The following is a 20,048-nucleotide window of genomic DNA, read 5'->3' on the forward strand; positions in this document are numbered from 1 at the left end:
AAAATTGCTGCACAAATTATTCATTTCTGCTTCTGAATTAAATCTGATGTGAAAGCATATATTCATGTTTTTATACAGACTTTAATGTTTCATAGCCTCATTTGTATTCTCTGTAAACAGATACAGCTGTATCAGTATACAGTTTTTAATGAGTTTATTGCTCTTTTTTTTATTCTTATATTTATTTTTATGAATTACCCTAGTTAATTTTGTGAATAAGCTTATATTTACTGGTCACCTATATTATTTTAATAATGTTTGCTAGCATGATTAATCATCTTCAGTAGTCATGTGCTGTCACATGAATATATTCTAAGAACAAAATTAGTTTATCAATTAATTTGAGCCCAAAACTGCATGTATAATAAAATATAACAGCTTTGTCCAAGTATAACTTGGCTTTAGTTGTGTTTTGAGATGTCTCCATCCTTTTCACTTTCCATTGCTGTTTTGTAGATGTGTTTGTTAAAACTAGAGCTGTCCTGAAGTCCCATAAGCCACTACCTGACCCATAACCTACCACCCCCAAAAACCTCTCCACCAGGACACTTTCCCTCGGCGTGCCTCCCGCTGAGACAGCAAGTGAAGCAAAATAACTCATTCTGCCACACAATCGCTTCATCTCTCTCTCCGCTCGCTCGGACCGCTTTATTCTTCTCGTTTCTTCCCTCTCTCTCCTCCCCCCATGCTCACTCGCTTTTTTTCTTCCTTTTAGAGCATCGTAACTCTACCAAAACAAGAGCTGGCAGTGCTGAATGGCATAGGCCTGTTCTATTGTGGTGTGTTTTTGTGATGTCTGAGTTGTGTGGAGTCGGCTGGTGCCTTTGTTCACCAGCTCTTTGGTGGTTATGAGGTATGTGGAGAGAAGAGAGGGGTTTTGACGTAGTGCTGGGGCTTTAAATGGTAATGTTTTTAATTATGAAGGATTTCACTTGAAAATGATGATCACTTTCAGTAGGCATCATGAAAAATTAGCATTTTTGGAATATTATGAAGAAATGTAAAAACAAAATTCTAAATGATTTTCTTGAAAATCACACTCGGTTTTTATTAGGAGTCGTATTAAAAGTTGTGCAGTTTTGGAAAATCACGAAGAAAGGAAAAAAATTCAATTCTAAATGATTTTCTTGAAAATTACACTCGTTTTTATTAGGAATCGTATTAAAAGTTCATAATTTTTGGAAAATGATGAAGAAAGAAACAGAATTTTTTCAATTCACAGTTATATTCTTGAAAATTACACTTGTTTTCATTAGGAGTCGTATTAAAAGTTCTGCAGTTTAGGAAAATTGTGTAGAAATAAATTTTCTTGAAAATGATGCTTGTTTTCATTAAGAATCTTATTAAAAGTTCTGCATTTTTGGAAAATCATTAAAAGAGAAAAAAATATGCTAAATGATTTTCTTGAAAATGATGCTTGTTTTCATTAGGAGTCGTATTAAAAGTTTTGCATTTTTGAAAAATCATGAAGAAATAAAAAATAATTCTAAATGATTTTCTTGAAAATTACACTTATTTTAATTAGGAGTCGTATTAAAAGTTCTGCAGTTTTGGAAAATCATCAAGAAAAAATAATAATTCTAAGTGATTTTACTTGAAAAGTATGCTCTTTTCATTTGTAGTCATTAAAGTTCAGCATTTTGGTAAAAAATATTGGAAAAATGTTTAAAATTCTCAATGATTTTCTTGAAAATGATGCTCGTTTTCATTAGGAGTCGTATTTAAAAGTTCTGCATTTTGAAAAATCACGGAGAAAGCGATGGATACTGTACAAAATGTTTTTAATAGTTTTCACAAAATACATTTAGAAAGCTTTTAAATAAAGTTAAATTGAAATATCTGCAAGACAGGGTAGACCTTTCGTTTTCCAAAGCATTGCTCTGACACAAAAACCATTACAAGTGTTCATGTTTCAGGTACACACACAAAAAAAAGCAGAATTCAAGAGATGTCAACATGTTTTTAAATCCACAAATGGTTGTCGATCATAAATAAAGGACTGCGTGATTAAGCCGCAGCCATATATAGTCGAAGCTAGTGTACTAGAATGTAAAACAACTTGTTTCCTTTACAAAATGTATCGCAACACAAGACTAACGCTAAAAAACTGAAGATTAAGATTGTTGTGTAATAGATGAAATACAAAGGCTTTGGTCTGTTTTTACAATCAACAATGGTTAAAGTCTGATATGTACTTGTAAACAACTGCCAAACACTTACGTTTTTTGTTATTTATTCATTTTTTACTCTGTCAAGCATTTTTAATCATAATTATCGGAATTAAATATTTCTAGTCTCACAAAATTATTTGACTGTAGGACACTATAATACATCTATACCTAATAGACAACGTGTACCTGACCTAAAGACATGTCCCCTCCCCCCCACCCCCTTTTTTTAACGATGCATGAAAATCCGTATAAAACATTTATAGATTTTTTTCTCGGGGGCAATAAAAGTGAGAATATATTTATGTTCCGCGATAATTCCGTGAGGAAACTTCTAGGGAGAACAAATACTTACAATTGGACAGAAGCAAAATGGATGAATGTTATTTTGATTGCAAACTCTACCGTATTATAACTTCCCGTTCCTCTGACGTCACAGTTATAAATGATCAAGCACAAGAATCCGTCTACCCAACTCCAAACCCATATACGTAATTATAAAGTCCTCAGTAATTTACATAATGGCTGTTGTTCCTTTTGTAGATACAATAGTGTTATTAATTGAAGCCGTTGTGGGTTGAAAATATCTACGAATAGGCGTTTCCTGTTGGTATGTTTCTGCTTCGCTGCTTTGATATGGGCCTGAAGTCTGATCCGTAATCCTGATATTAGAAAACAGTCACAATATATGGTTCTCCGCCAATTCAAATGGATGCGAGACCAACATATTTTTGGCTGTTGAATTGTCTTTTCGTGTTTACTTGTAAATGCCAATGTACAAATACGGAAAAAATAAAAATGGAGATCGTGGATGTAGCAGAGGTTTGTTGTTTTTGTTCCATTAAGTATAAGCGTCCGCTGTTCCTCTTAAAGGTAGTGCCGCAAAGTTTCCAGACCGTGACGAGTCCACATGGTTCCTCGTCCTGGTATTTGTGTGTGTCCGTGTGTTTGTGGAAATACTGCTGCAGAGGTCCAGGTTCTCTCTTAGTCTCTGTGTGGAAGTCAAAGGGCGAAGTAACTCTTTTCTTTACTGTAATCTTGACCAGTACTGAGACATGTCTGGCTCAGTTCCGGGAACTTGGACAGGGACAGATACTCCTGGGGAGATGAGTCCTGTAAATAGAGATTGAATATAGGTCAGAAACATGTTCGTTTGCAAACTTTAAGCTTTGATGTTATGTATGAACCTGGATTGAGAAGTTGGTGTTGTCCGCTAAGTGTTATCATATTTTTTATGCTCTGTAACAAACAGGTTTCAAACATTGAAAGGGATGTTGTTGTTGTTGTTTTAAGAAAAATGCTTTTTCAACCCTATTTAAGATAAAGGTGTTCTATATTGGCATTGATGGTTCATTGAAGATCCATGGAATCTTTCCATTGCACAAAAGACTCTTTATGATGGAAAAAGTTCTTTAGATTTTTAAAATATTTAAAAATTATGTTTCACTGAAAGGGACTGTGAAGGAAAAAAAACGGTACATAAAATGGGTGAGAAACAAAGAAACACAATTTTTGACACACAAAATCATGCATTTAAAATGAAATAGAATTTTAGGGCAATTTATAGAAAATGTGAATGATAAATTGGTAGAAGAGCATATGTATATACACTTTTACCATTTATTTTAAAATATTTTTTTAATGTTTTTAAAAGAAGTATCTTATGCTCACTAAGGCTACATTTATTTGACAGCAAAAATATAACTATTGCGAAACATTATTGCAAAATAAAATAACTTTTTAGTATTTTTAAATATTTTAAAATTTACTTTATTCCTGTGATGCAGCGCAGAATTTTTAGCATCATTACTCCAGTCTTCATTGTCACATGATTCTTCAGAAATCATTCTAATATGATGATTTGCTGCTCAAGAAACATTTATTATTACTATCAATGTTGTGCAGTTGTGCTGCATTCTTTGAGTAGAAAGCTCAAAAGAACAGCATTTTTAAGTGTTCATTTTTTTTTATCTGAGGATGCAAAAAAAAATCTAAATACTGAGAAAATCTACTTTAAAGTTGTCCAAATTAAAGTTCTTAGCAATGCATATTACTAATCAAAAATAAAGTTCTGATATATTTACGATAGTAAACTTGATCTTTACTAAATATCCTAATGATTTTTTGTCATAAAAGTAATAATTTTGACACACACAAAGTATTTTTGGCTTTTGCTACAAATATACCCCAGCGACTTAAGACTGGTTTTGTGGCCCAGGGTCACATACAAATCTTCTGTAACATTATAAATGTCCATATACTGTCACTTTTGGTCAATGTAATGCATCCTTCCTATTCATTTCTTGCAAATCACAAATCTTTTTAACTCTAAACTTCTGAAGGGGTAGTATAAATGTGCCAGTTGATCAAGGGCGAGTTTGTTAAACGCACATTGAACGTATTCTGCCTACCTGTTGAGGTGGTACCAGAAGTTGCCATTGTTTGGCTGTTCATGTGTGCCTGCATATGAGGGGGTGTGTATGTGTCGTAGCTTCGCCCATTCACGGACGGACTGGTGGGCAGCATGCAGGAATAGGAAGATGTCTGGCTTGGCTATAAAAAACAAGAATATATGTATATAAATATATAGCTGTTTAGTATCCATAACACAGAGGAGTTTGAGTTAGATGATGGAATGGGAGACACTTAAGGAAGCATCACACACAGCACAATAATCCAGTTATCAAGGGTAGAGGAGGAAACGAGTGTTTGTGACGCTACTCACTTGCATAGACAGGTTGTTAGACATTGTGAAGCTGGGCATCGGAGGCAAACCCGTGTACGTGTTGGTCAGAGCCGTGTCTGATCGGCCTAGCATTGACCCTGTTGTGAAGGAAACTGGTAAAGACAAACAAATTACATGGTTTATACATTTTATCAAGTAAATATAGCATACTCAAAAATGTCATCCTTTAGTTATGTAAGAGTTAGATTAAAATAGCTGGAGTGACTCTACCAAAAGACCAAGTTTGAGGCAACTAAATGATTTTTCTTTAATTGTAGCTTGAATTAACTGTTCTACATCCAACATTTGTTGAATAAAATTTGTTTAACCCAAGGATGATGTTTTGCATGATGCTTTTGGAAAATAATTTTAAATGATGGAAAAACAGTTTATCATGGTTGAAGTGCTTTTTAAACTAATATTTATGTATTTATTTTAGTTTAGCTCATTTTTGTTTTAGTTAACAATAGGTTCCATGTGAATAACTGACACAAAATTATTTTATCATTATTTTGTATACATACAAAACATTTAATATATGTAATGATAAATAAAAATAATAAAATAAATAAATATAATTAACATAAATAATAAAATAAATACATATTTTATAAATAATTAAATTATATTATGTGCTTTTAAAACTAATATTTATGTATTTATTTTAGTTTAGTTAGTTTTTGTTTTAGTTAACAATGAGTTCCATGTGAATAAATATACATACAAAACATTTAATATATATATATATATATATATGTATATATATATAATATGAAAAATAATAAAATAAATATAATTAATATAAATAGTAAAATAAAACTATTATATTATATTCTTAAGACTTATTTCAGGAGAAAAGAAATCTAACAAAAAGTAAAGCCTCTGCACACCAAGTTTGATGCAACTAAATGACTCGAGCGAGTAGATCATTCAGAGCTATGTTAATTTTTGTTTTCATAATAAAAATTCAAATTAATTGTTCTGACATCTGTTATACAATATTTGTGTGAAAGATCTAAAATGTTGTTTGCATCAGAACATTTGGACCTCGGTGTGAAGACATTATTGCACGTCTTGTATGTTTAGGTTGTGGTGTGTCATTTACCAGGAGTGGTGGGTTGTGGGATTGCCTGGTAGACGCTTGTGTTGAAACTGCTGCTGATGGGAATGTGACTGGAGGAGTTGCTGGCTTGTCGTCGCTGGTTCCTCAGCTTCTCTTCCCTCCTCCATTTCGCTCTTCTGTTTGAGAACCAAACCTGCGACACAGAGAAGACCAGCGGATGTAAACAATAGCAACAGCAAACATGCAGTGGATGTCATGGATTTAAAGTTGCACTAATGTCCTCACCTGTATTCTAGCTTCTGGGAGGTCGATTTTTGCTGCAAGTCTTTCTCTTGCGAAAACATCTGGATAGTGGGTTCTTTCAAACTCTAAAAACCGATGTGAAAGCATGTTACTGGGTTAAGCATGCTGGGTATGGCAGACACTTGTTGTTAATGCTTACGCTTGATGCTCACCTTTTTCCAGGGCTTCGATCTGCTCCTGCGTGAACGACGTTCTGTTTCTTTGCAGTTTTCTTTTCAGTTGCAGGCGCATTTGAGTCTCATCTGAATCCTCGCCGTTTGAGCTAATGGAGTTAGTGTTCTCGCCTCCGTTGTCCTGTTGCTGGCAACCATCTGCAAAAAAAAAAGATGAAAGAATTGTAAAATTGTAGATCACACTCTCTATATTTTCATAACCTTTAGTCAATTCGCGTCATGTTGCATCAGTGTTATTTTCTTTTAATGTTTTCTTTTTAATTTTAGCTTAGGTTTAGTAAATTTTGTTATGTGCTTTGGTAATACTTTACAGTAAGATTCTGTTAGTTGACCTCACCTAATGCATTAACTAACATTTAACTAACAATGTGCAATACATTTGTTATATAATTATTCACTTTATTTGTAAGTTAATAAAAATAAAGCTGTTCTTTGTTAGTTCATGTTAGCTCAAGGCCAATAAATATTAACAGGTACAACTTTTGATTTGAATAATATATTAGTAAATGCTGAAATTAACTAAGAATAATAAGTTTGAAGTATTTTTCTTCATTAGTTCATGTTAAAATAATTTGCAATTCACTAATGTTTACAAACTGAACGTTATTGTAAAGTGTTACCTGTGCTCTTTTCATTTAATTTGCATTATTATTAAGCTAGATTTTTTTGTATAGCTTAATTTTTATTTCTATTTGAGTTTTAGTATACTTCAACTTAAGCATATGTATTACGGTTAGCTGCTAAGGCAATTTCTAAGTAGTTTTTTAAGTTTAAGATTTTTATTTAGCTTAAATTCAATGGCCAAATAAAAAAAAATAAAAAAAGATTTTGTGTTTGTTGCATGACTGAGTTTCACGAATAATTGACAAAGTATAAAAAAAACCACAATCAATAAAATATTTTATTATTTTAATTTATCATTAGTGCAGTCAAATGATTCATTGCGATTAATCACATCCAAACTAACAGTTTTTGTTAACATAATATATGAGTGTGTACTGTCTATATTTATTATGTATATATAAATACAAGCACGTGCATGTATGTATTTAACAAAAACATGTTATGTTTATATATTAAATATATATGATATAAATATATAAATGTATATACATATTTTCAAAATATATACTAAATGTGTGTGTATTTATATATACATAATAAATAAACACAGCACACATATTATGTTAACAAAAACAAAAAACAAAAATTAAATGTGATTAGTGGTTTGACAGCACTATTTATAATATAATTTGTCTTTGTTGTGAATACGCCTCTAGATTCAGGGCAGGAATTGTCAGCATCATCTGCATAGTTCCATAACAAAGTGCCAAAAGAAACACATTGAATCATCCTCAAGCTCCCTTGGATGTTTTCATACACAGCACATATAATGTATAGGCATTCTTAGTGCTATTCACCGTATGGGTGTCCAGGGACCCATTGAGGTGACCACCAACACTTGAATAGAGGGCTGCTTTTCTCTATGACACAATACCACCAGAAGAATGAGGGAACCATTAAACTGTGCAGACAGAGATGGGCTGCCAGGCCTTTTTCGTCAGGCTCAAATTCTCCCGAGGGCACAATTGGAAAGGAACAACAAAAAGAGAGGCGTGCAGTGATCAGCATTGTATAACACAAGGATCTAGTCAACAGAGCTTTCAGTTCAGTATGTTAACCTCTACACACCACTGTCATTAATCAAAGAAGCCCAGGCCGGGCCTGTTAAACGCCAGTTAGGATTTATACGTTCAACAGGAGATGACCATTGAAAGACCTTTGCTTGCTTTAGCATGGGATAGAGAAGTGTCTCCAATCAGAATAAGTCCATTCCAGGCTGCTTAACATGAAAGCTTGTTTCAGCCACAGAATATAACGATTTAAAAGACAATTGTGATTTGATGTCACAGTTCTAGCCTCTCTCTCAGAATGTCTGAGATATAAACTTGCAATTTCAAGCTATAAAGCCCATTTCTGAGAAAAAAAAATATTCAGCTCATAATTCTGACATTTTCATACAAACATGAGTTTGTATCTTGCATTTCTGACTGTTTAACACAACTGGAAGTTTATATAACACGTTTCTGACTTTAAATAATGCAATACTATGAAAAAAAGGCCGAATTGTGAGATGTAAACTTAAAAAGCAATAGCTATCAATGGGGGAAAAAATCTCACAATCGTCATTTCAAACCCATGTTATTTTTGTATGATTGACACTATTAATTAGTTTTTATTAATATTTTGAATCCGTTTTTATTTTTATATTTTCTGTTTTCTTTTTTACTACTTTTATTTTATTTCAAGTAAGCAAAAAAGTGTTTTAGTTTGCATTTTTAGTAGTTTTTGTTTGATAACACTATTTTATTTCAAGTAACAAAAATGTTTTCAGTGGTTTAGTTTTAGTTAACTATATAAAACCCTGTATGCTGTTAATTTTTTGTAAAATATTTTTTAAGCCATTAAGCTCAATGACAGTACAATAAAAGAATTATTTAATAAAAGCAAAATAACAATCGTCCATACAGTATTACACACTATTTACAAAGACTTTTGAACCTGTATGATTAGTCTTTAAAAGTTCATTTGGAATGACATAGGGGTGAGTAATTTAACTTTAGGGGTGAATTATTTGCATTTAGTAAATAATCCTTTGCTGTTTTCTTGTCAAGAATGAATGTTCTCAGATAGGGTTTGTGATACTGTGAACATCCACACGCAGGGTTCGGATTCATCAACCTGATTAGAAACTAACTATTCATCAGCTAAACTTTTTTTCATTGTCTCCTCTAACCAAAAGCTTGTACATGTTCTCTCTCTCCTTAAAAAAAAAGCAACCTCTAATGAGCAATTACAGAGAGACAGAGCTGTGCCTGTCACAAATTCTTGCATGTGACAGAAACATCTTTTGTCCCAGGATGCACAGGGCTTTTCTCTCACTCCCCATGGGGCGCAAATGATGTGGAGGGCAGTGGGAGGGGGCAGGTGGTAGCGCACGGACACCTCCGCCGAAAACTCTGTTCCTAGTCACGCAGATCCAAGAGCCAGACAGAAGCCGTATTGAAATGAGCGATTAATTAGCACTAACTCCTCAATTAATGAGTGGCCTTTTCCCATCTAAGTTTGCCAGTGGCACGCTATTCTACATTTAGCATGTTAATCTAATGTGTCTCCAGATGGACTGACATATAGACCTAATGACTGCAAATGTGTTTTTTAATATTTCACATATCTCAAACACGTTTTCTGTAGAGATAAACTAATACTTTGAATTCATAATAAAATACAGTAACACTTTACAATAAGGTTCCATTTAGTAAATGTTAGTAAATGCATTAACTAACAATGAGCAGTACATTTCTTACAGTAATTATTCGTCTTTTAAATCGTTATTTTATAAATTACAACTGTTTGCTGTTAGTTCATGTCAGCACAGGTCCATTAAATAATATTAACAGATACATCTGTTACACATTTTAATAAAGTATGAGGAAATGTTAAAATTAGCATGAAATAAGATCAATAAGTGCTTTAGAAGTATTTTTCATTCTTAGTTCACGTTAACTAATGTAGTTAACTGTTGTTAAATGAAATCTTATTGTAAAGTGTTACTTAAAATACTATTATGCTAAATTAATTATAATGTATAATATAAACATCATTATACACTATATATAGATATACTCTATAGTTTAACATTAAACTATTAGTAATAAGTTTAATATACATTATACTTTCATTTTTCAATTTTCTATTAGTAATAATAGTTTAAGATATATTATAATTTATTATAATGAATATTGCCATATAAATTAAGTATAAATATTAAAGTAGAATATGGGATGGTAAAAGTAATATGAATAATTATTAATTGTATGATAAATACTGATGCTGTTATTATTATGTTGTTGTCAAAACTATTTAGAATATCAAAATGTATATTAATAATCATTAATGTATTATTAATAATCATTAAATGTATTTATTTATTCTTAATTTTTATTTATTTCTAATATTATTTGTTTTCTGCAGTTGTTTTGTTCTTTCTGTGCCTTTTGTTGTTTAGATTTTGTTATTTTTATGATTATTCTTATTATTATAAATATATATATATATATATATATATATATATTATATATATATATATATATATAAACATTCAAATTTATTTTATTTTTATTTTTTGATGCACTTTGTTGTTGCTGTTCCTTTATGTTGTTTATGTGTTATTGTTATTCCAACTGACAGTGATGCTCTTATTGCTTTCAGATTGTCTCACCTTGATTTGGTTGTCCTGGCACAGACGTACCAGGGTACCATCCCGGGCGTGTCCCCCACGTGCCGCTCTGCCCGTTGAGCATTCTCAGCTTGTCGTACATGCCATCTGCACCCATCTGTTGCTTTTCGCTAGCCAGGTTGCGTAGGACTCGATTTATCGACGACACCTGAAAGGTACAAAGCACACCGTCACTCAAGTGCTGTGTGTTCCAGCCTTAAAGTGGCATATAATTTCACTGTAGCACTCTCCATGAATGTTATTTGTATTCACAATCCTGTATATTCTTGCAACATGGATAAATGTAAAAGTGTATATATTTATCTAAACTGCATGCACAAGTTTTTTATTGACGTAAGAAGTGCACAATGACGTATGCACAATCAAATGATGCAAATGAAGCGTTATTTGCACTTACGCTCGGTATGTTATCGTTGGTGCACACCCCCTCAGACAGCAGCCTGTCCCGAATTTCCCAGGCAAAGATCGAGGGACACTCCCTCTTGTACTGTGCTATTTTGCCGACCACTTCAGGCGTCGCTACCCTCGGTTTGCTGCCTCCGATGGCTCGCGGTCGGATGGAGCCGGTCTCATAATATCTCCCCAAAATCTTGCTCACACACCCATTGGACACCTGAATGGACAGCAATATACACAATTCACATACATTATTTAAAACTAAATTGAAATAATGTAATGTACTTCAAACGGTTATACGCTTACGTTCTTATTGTCCAGTTGGACTTTTGCATCATCATGGCTCTATGAACACAGAAAATATGCCTTAAAATTGCTAAGATGATTTTATTACGTTTCGGGTCACACTTTACGTTAGTGTTTGTTTGTTTGTTTGATTGCTGCGCAATACAAATGCATAGCACGTTCTTTGAATACATAATGTTTGTATTGTTGTGATCAATTTTATTTCCTTGCACCACTTGATTAAAAGTGACCATGATTTTGACTATTCCACTAGCATCTGTTAAGTTTGTGGATGTACAAATGGGCTTCACGGTCACCTGCAGAATCCTGGAGATGTCACAGGGTCGCGCTCCGCTGTGAGCGAGTTCGACGATCTTCTGTCTGGTGGAGTCCGGTAACGGTCTGCCGTTCACAAACACCCCACCGAGCTGGTTGACGCCACTGTGACCTGTGGCACATGAAGACATAACAAATTGGCTCGTCTTTCCCCTCCAAAACATCCCCTCAATAGGTGTCCCATTGTCCAGAATAAAGCTTCACTTCTTGGAGCTTTTCTTTGATCAGCGTTACTGACAAACCGAGTCAGATGAGACTGAAACAGTGTATTTTTACATAACAATGTCCATGTTATATAATATAATAAAACAATAACAGCGAAAAAACAACTAAATAACTTGACATTAAATACATTTTGTTGCTTACACAAATAAGTGTGACAAACACATGCAACTTGCATTTTTTAAAAGAATAATAAAGAGCCTCTTAATTTTAAATATCTTAAATATACAATGGAAAAAGTAAAAATGTGCATTTGTTAAGCTATCTGATCTGACCTTTAAAAATTCACTGGTGATTAAGTCAAGTGATCGATTTAGTGTGACCAACAAATGAAAATGCATCTTTTTTTTTTCTTATCAATAATCAGCGTTATCTGACCATCTTTTATATTCCAATCCAAGTTTTGCAATAGTTAAACCAACAGTTTTGAAGGCTGTAAATCAACATTTGAATGTCATACACTAGGCAGGAATCAATCAACGCACACAATCTTATGGCTTATGAAATGACCTGATTCTGAACATCTCCATTCAAGTGAACTGAAATTTCATAATCAAATTGTCCTCAAGAGAACAGCTTTCCGCAAGACTGTTCACACCAGGCTAACAAATCCCTAATAAATAAGCACCCATCGGCACTCAAGTACAACAGCCAGTCTGAAAGAGACCAAGCATTCGACAGTGATGCTTTCCATCATAACAGCAAAGTGTGAAATAACTAAATATTCAAGCAAAGCTCAGTAGAATATGAAAAGCGCATACCAGTTCGGTGTATTTTTGATGCGATGTGAAAGTCCAATGAAAAGTCAATTCAAAGCAAGCGAAAAAAAAAAAGGTGAATCCCTATGAAAAGCCTCCCTGGAGTGTGTGTGTGTGTGTGTTTGCTGTAGCTCTCTGCTCCTCTCTCGTCTGACTGCAGGAGCCTGAGCTCCTAAGCAATAAATAAGCTCCAAATATAGAAGAAGAAGAGGGGGGAAAATACGATGAGACTCTGACATTTGTCTTTAGAATAAAGCTAGCTGCACGTCAAGTTTGAGCTTAATTTCTGGAAATAGGCGGAGGTCACTTCGGATCATGCATGGAAGGCTCATTGAAAAGATCAGCTGAAGTACTTGTGGCAGGACTGTCACTTTATATGACACTGCTCTGCTTTTGAAAAACGCATCATCACGACAAATAGTAGCATGATAAAACGACCCTTTCTGTCTACATTTGGATATCAGACCATATCTTGTTGCCTTCAAGGGAGGCTTCGTTTTATTTCTAGCTATGGGGCAATGCACAGGCAAGAGGACAGAGGTGTGCATGTTTCTAAACATATTAAAACTGACAAAGCTTTTTTTCAGTTTGTCGTACTGTTTGTAACAAACCCCACATCTGCAACAGTCCTGTTGTGAGAAATGCACCATTGAAAAGAGCATCTAAATTTGAAACGGTGGAGGGAAAAAAAACTCATTGGTTTTTCAGAAACGTCGTGAATAAAACCTGGTCAGTTAAAACGCTAAATTGAAAATACCACATCCAACTGGACTGATTTTAATGACCCTGATTTATTTAAGCACTGATACTGCACAACAAACGTGTGGTAATCTGTCCAAATCCAGTGGAATAATCCACTGTCACCCTCTCTGTCACCCTAATTCCTGGATTAGTTGGATTTAATAGACTCTTGAACATAAGAAGGCGTGCATGTTTATCAAATGAATCAATTTGATTGATGTCACCATCACAGAGAAACATGACCCGGCCTGTAATTTCACAGTTCAAAGGTTAAGTCTTAATAATCATATAATTCCCTACAGTGTAGGACTGTAGATCTGGCCTGGTGGCAGTAGTAAGGCTCCCTTACTAATAGGGAAACATATGTTATGAATTTCAAACATCAATCCTAAATATCCAGGCCAAATTGGAGATTTAAAACAAAAAATGTTAATGCATGTATATAAATGTGTTATACATTTTTACATTTAAGTACATATATTTTAAAATATCCTGCCACATTCCTCACTGTATCTTTCTATACATATATTTATTATTCAGTATTTGAGTTCTGTCTTATATTTCCTTATGACTGACCAATGTATAATTACATTACATAATCACAAATAAATAATTCCAGAAGCATTTGTCTTGTGTCAGACCTCTGATCCTACCACAAGAGACAAATGAATAAACTAAGTGATGCTGTGCCGTTTACAGAATAACATAACTTTCTTCTCTCTCTACCCCCCCCCCCCCCCCTCAAGATAGTACTGAAAATCCTGAAATCAAAATCTGGAATCATCAAACTATTTCGTGTGTCCCGTTTCGTGCATTAGCTATTGCGGCACTGTCAAGTCTTCTGTGGAAGTTGGCAACTATTTTCTGCATTAATAGGGCCAGAGCTGCATATATTTGTTACCAACTCAAGCAGAAATTAACATCTCCTCCCCCATCAGCATTTCATTTATTTCTTGACATATATGTAAAATGCAGTTTGCATCCGTATAGCTTTTCTTTTAAATATCGACACGAAGAAGTAATGAAAAAGTGTTGGAATTTTCTGTAGGTAAGATATAAATCGCATTTTAACGCCTCACAATTTTACCATAATTCCAAACGTTTGCATTTTTTGTCAAATAGGTTATTTAATTCCCGTCAGAAATGCAATGCAATTCAAATGTAATCGTAGATTAATAAATCAGTCAGCCATTGAATAAACATCTATCATTATTAATAAGAAAATACACAGTGGCTTAATAAGAATTGCACTTACTGTTTTGCATCATGGACGCCACTCCTGATTCCCACGTGGGTTGGTTATGGTATTCTATTTATGACAAAGGAAATAAATAGGGTTAGTTGTGAAAATCAGACTCTTTTTCTTTTTTTCTTTTCTTTTTTTGTTTTTGTTTGCAGTTGTACAACAATTGCAGAGTTGCATATACGGCCGATGCATCTCTACGCATAAAGGAGTCAAATTATGTATTTGGTAAAAATCCTTTCTAGGGGAATTTCAGCGTTAAAAACTTGCCTGGTAACAGAGTTGACTGTCCGATTAAAACAATTTAGCCCTTCATTCGCGTCTGACTATTTAGATCATTCCTAGGATAGAGCAAAAGAGTAATATTAGTGCGAAATATGACTTGTATTCAGTCCTATTTTAAATGCATACAAAGCCTATTTTATATAATTATTTATTTTGCACCTGTCATTTGTTTATTTTTAGCACATAAAATAGAAAAACTTGATCTGCGCTATTAAATATAAAAGTATATAATATAGAATAGAATAGTTTTCGGGTCTCAATTGACGCTGGTCGTCTTGGTGGTCTGTAAAAAATAAAATAATAATAATAATAATATGTTGCTCTTTAGATCTTCCCGTGTACAGTGACACACTCTGTCTACTTCGCATCAGTGCTCTGAAAAGTGGAGGGGGTGAGAGGATCCAACAAAGCCTGCTGGAGCGCAACAATGCGCCTCTTTTACCTTCTATACCCAAACCCAGCCAGCACAACTCGGCCTCTGCAACTAGCAACACAACTTCCCACCAAACGTACCAATACTTGCTCGAATACAAAGAGCCGAAGGCACCCTGCCCCCCAGACGACCATCCACACACACACACACACACACACACACACACAAACAACATCCACTGTCACTTTCCTGACGACCATGACCCCGGTGCCCGAGCCCCAATGCGTGTTTCTGTTTGTGCTGTTTGGGGATATAGAAAAGTAATTTCGCGTTATAAATATCTGGAGGTGTTTGTGTAACGGGTGTGGGTTGTTAGGGGTTGTAAAAGGATGCAACAGCCCAGTAGGGTGCTCAATTGGGGAAAAAAAAACAATTGCAATAAAGGATCTATTCAGTGACATTGCTAAAAAGGGGCCCAGGGAAGGAAAGTCTTTCGTTTCATTTTCTCTCCCGACGCTGAAATAACAAAAACGGTGTGTCCGCTTCCAATCGCCCTCTTCCCAAGACTGAAGAACTAGTGCCTGATAAAATGTTCATTTAACATGTAAAACATGTAAAAAGCTTTATCAACTATAAAAGCTATCAGTACATTTAAATAGCCTAACTTTAATAAGCATTCTTTTACACTTAAACTAAGTGTTGTAACGATTTTTTTTCCTGCAAATTGCATTTACATTAATCTCTTACATTAATTATTACATTTTCTTAATTTACAACGAAATTGAAACTTTTTACTACTTACATAATCAATTTAAATATATATATATATTGCATTTTTTTCCTGTATATTTTTAGCTTTCATTTTTTTTAATACATATGTATTTAAATATATAATGTTTAGGGGTTGGCTGTTATTCATGAAACATGTCATTAGTACAAAATGTGCCTTCATCAGTGTTGATGTTGTCGTATCTATAAAAACATAATAGCCTAAATAAAATTAATATAACAAGAGTTGTTTAAAAAAAAAAGGTTGCGTGAAATAAAACCAACCCGCAATTCAAAACACCTTTAAAATCTATTGTGCCCGATTAAATCTCTTAATCACTCTTAATCACAGTAAAATTTAATTGTTTTGCGAATTTAATACGCTCTCGCTGTACGCGCATAGAGGCTCTGCGTGTTCCCGTTAATGATTTATCTAATGCCTTATAGGAGGCTGTTGTTGTTGTTTATGAGGTTAACTAGGATCTCATCTGCATTTCTTTCGTTTGTGTAATCCTTAACTACTATTGCTTTAATTAAACATGCTTATTCAGGAAACAGTGTTCTCCATAAACATCATTCACATGCAGACATGCATCTGGATGAGCACAAAAGCGCAGTGGGAAGTTTTGAAGGATCTGACATTAACATGCCCTAATCATCTTATACTGTCATCGATGAGGAAATCTTTTGTTATTTGGAGCTACATTTATTTAGTCAATGTTTATGAGGACTTGAGCGTCCTAATGCAATAGAAAAACTAAGTACATTTAGTAGAATAAGCAGGCCTGGTGAATATACTGGATGCTAAAAAAAACGAGTCCGCTCTTATGGCTTAAATAAGTTTAAGTTAATAGAATTTTGTGAATTACTAAATAATTTTATTTAGTTAATTTCATTCGGGCAATATATTGATGTTTATTTTTAGGCTACACATTTAACAGAAGTGAAAAGCTTTAGTCTTGACGGTGCATTTCCCCAATAACATTGAACTCTATTATCTGGACTATGTTTAAAAATCGTAAACTCTCTAAATATTAATAGGCTATTCTTAAAATGCAAAGAATAACAAACAAGCAGGTCCTCGTTAGATTCAGGCAAATCTCGGCTGATGAATCAAACTGACACCTTTTCTCAACGGGTCATCGCATTCCCGTGCACCGCCAAAAAAAAAAAAAAAACTCCCCGTCCGGGCCTAATGTGACTTCTAACACTTTACTCTCATAGATGCACATTTACTATCCACATATAGCAGTGGTTTCTGTCTAAAAAGAAGACAGAAACAAATACAGCAGAATCTGAGAGCGTAGCTTTATTTAGTTTTTGAGTTAGCATATAAATTATTAATAAGGCGAGCACGTTTTTAATTTATTACTCGGCAACACCACTAATAGTAATCCTAATCTCAATAATAAATAATACAAATGTGGTGGATCACTTCAATAAAATTCTGAATCCCATACTAACAACTAACTTTTATTTTTAACACGCGCACTCACCTTTTTGAGGCATTCTGCTCCACCGCCTGCGCCCTTCCGAGCAAACTGGTGAAACTGGGAAATAAACAATTGGTCTCCAATAGCAATTTCTTCTCAGAATATGTGTTTTTCCAGCGTTCCTCTGTCTGAGAGGAAATTTCCTGCGAAGGAGACACAGATTGACAGTGAGCGGAGATGTCAGGACTGTTCAGGGACTGAGAGTGTGTGTGTGCTCGCATGTGAAGGGAGTGAGTGAGTGAGAGAGAGTGAGAAAGTGAAGGCACATGCAGTGAGAGAGAGAGAGAGAGAGAGAGAGAGCGCGCGCGCGAGAGAGAGAGAGAGACAGAGCTGAACACACCTATGCTGATTGGTGATGGTACTGATGTACAGTATTTAGTCTGTCTGTTCCCGGGCCATTAGAGAAGCACTGACCCTCTGCCATCACAGAACAGAAAACAGGCCACTACAGAACCAAATAATCAGTCCGCGCATGCAAATGCTGAGCGCCCCCTCTCAAACTCACTCAGTAATACTTCATGCAATAGTGCTGGATTGCTTCAGTCTTTATTTGTGAGAGGTACTGCTTGTATCTCACCACTGGGCTTGAGTTCACTCAAAAACAAATTAATTATAACTTTTAGTGTTTTATAATGTTTCTCTCTTTTATCGTATGCGTTTTCTCTTTACAGTTGGCCCTCAAAAGTGTGAATATAAACTCAGGTCACGTCACGCTATATAAATGTAAGGAATTATTATTATTATTATATAGGCCTAAGCAGCTATTGAATAATACAAATTATCTTAGAATTATATGTTGTTGTTACTTACTACTATTACATTGTAAAAAAAAAAAAAAAAAAAAAAAAAGAATTTTCGAAGTTATAAAAATAAAAACCGGATAGCCTACTGGAGTATATTTTACAGTTAACGTTTAATAAAATATGTTAGGCTACTTGCCGTATTTTTGTAATTGTTTGTGAATTGACTATCAATTTCTGACACTATTTCTTAATCGTCTTCTTTATAATTTGAACATGTAATGTATCGATCTCCCAGGAAAATCTGCGTTTTTACTGAATATTCCTGATTGATTGTTTGCTGCTTGAGGCTTTTAGGTCCTGATCTGGCCCTCCGTGACACTGATACAAGAAAGCAACCTGTTGACAGCTGTGCATTCAAAAGAAGAACCTGTTTGCTCTGTGCATTAAGTGCACTTGCAAATGGTCCCTGGTGCAACTGGCTAAAACAAACGCAAACACTCTCCACGTGCTTTTGTTGACACTCACGCGCTTTTGCACCGTATCTGCGCGTGGAGGTTAGCTCCGTGTCCACGTGGACGGAATTTTCCCCCTAGTTTCACTGTTCACTAATTTTACAGCTTGTTTCTTGGAGTGGAAATCAGTGAAGACCTCTGTCTAGTTGTGCTTTATAATGCTGTGTGATTTTAAAGCTAAAATAAAATCATGAGGAACTGACGGGTCCCTGGTGGAAATTAGCTCAAGCAGGATAGTGCATATTACGTTTAGATTTTTGCTAGTGTATCAGCTATAGTAAATAAGCCACCACGTTAAAGACTATCTACATATATATATATATATATATATATATATATATATATATATATATATATATATATATATATATATATATATATCAGAAAAAGAAGAAGCCTCGGTGGAAACGGATCATAAACAGCCCTGTCCCTGTTCAGGCCCTGCAGAGTTTCGGTTTTACTCCTCCAAATGTTTCCGCAATTAGCTCTACTAATCTGTGTTTTGGTCTTTTCCAATTATACTCAATAATCCGCTTTAAAAAATTCATTTTTGAATGTACTCTGTTTTTTTTCAGTAGCCCATTATTCTATAGTTGCAAAGACACTACTGCATACTAACCCAGTTTTATTGTTCCAAATGGACGATAAAAAGAATGCCCTAAGCTTTGTAATTGTGCCCTGGCTGTTGATTCCTCCTTTAGATAACTTGTAAATCCTCTCCGTGTTAATGAGGTGTATTTAGGATGTGGTCTAATTCAGGGGGCATCACCCTTCAGGCCATACAAACCCAGCGCATCACACGGACCCCGGAGATCGCAATTTTACGCGCAAAGCAATTAGCCCGATTGGGATTAGTAACTGCTAAGAAGAAATCGTGAAAAGTAATCCCTAATTTTTCGCTCTTGGGCAAAGTGGTCACTGTGTCTTTTGAAAACTTTTTTAGAAAAGGAGAACGAGGGGAGGCAATGGGCCTGACGTTATTCTTCAGGAGAACACGAACAAAATAGTGAATTCATAAAAAGAAAAAATATAAATAAATATAAAATATTATATAATAAATATAAATCAGTATTATCAGTTTAGCCACAGGCTAAAGTTCAGCGGCAAAAGAAGTGCTCTTACCACCAATTTCCATTTTTAATTTATCTTTTTCATGTAGGC

General features: G+C 34.4%; 1 protein-coding gene across 6 annotated transcripts in view; it reads right to left on the bottom strand.

Annotated features, from left to right (window-relative positions):
* Positions 1 to 1,764: 1,764 nt before the first annotated feature.
* pax6b (paired box 6b) overlaps positions 1,765 to 20,048 on the bottom strand; it is a 19,157-nt gene continuing 873 nt past the window's right edge. The window contains exons 1-13 of one of the 6 annotated variants that reach the window (XM_059526754.1): positions 17,636 to 17,871; positions 14,984 to 15,054; positions 14,726 to 14,779; positions 11,731 to 11,861; positions 11,435 to 11,473; positions 11,130 to 11,345; positions 10,715 to 10,880; positions 6,412 to 6,573; positions 6,242 to 6,324; positions 5,999 to 6,149; positions 4,894 to 5,006; positions 4,580 to 4,721; positions 1,765 to 3,281 (exon numbers count right to left, since the gene is read on the bottom strand). In XM_059526754.1, the coding sequence (XP_059382737.1) occupies positions 3,196 to 3,281; positions 4,580 to 4,721; positions 4,894 to 5,006; positions 5,999 to 6,149; positions 6,242 to 6,324; positions 6,412 to 6,573; positions 10,715 to 10,880; positions 11,130 to 11,345; positions 11,435 to 11,473; positions 11,731 to 11,861; positions 14,726 to 14,738 (1,302 nt within the window). In that variant the 5' untranslated portion in view covers positions 14,739 to 14,779; positions 14,984 to 15,054; positions 17,636 to 17,871 and the 3' untranslated portion in view covers positions 1,765 to 3,195. Of the gene's footprint in view, positions 3,282 to 4,579; positions 4,722 to 4,893; positions 5,007 to 5,998; positions 6,150 to 6,241; positions 6,325 to 6,411; positions 6,574 to 10,714; positions 10,881 to 11,129; positions 11,346 to 11,434; positions 11,474 to 11,730; positions 11,862 to 14,725; positions 14,780 to 14,983; positions 15,055 to 17,635; positions 17,872 to 20,048 lie in introns of those variants that run through there. The other 5 variants (XM_059526731.1, XM_059526716.1, XM_059526724.1 and 2 more) reach the window with 5 other exon arrangements.

Source organism: Carassius carassius, chromosome 3 (genome assembly GCF_963082965.1).
Source record: "Carassius carassius chromosome 3, fCarCar2.1, whole genome shotgun sequence".
Taxonomy (NCBI): Eukaryota; Metazoa; Chordata; class Actinopteri; order Cypriniformes; family Cyprinidae; genus Carassius; species Carassius carassius.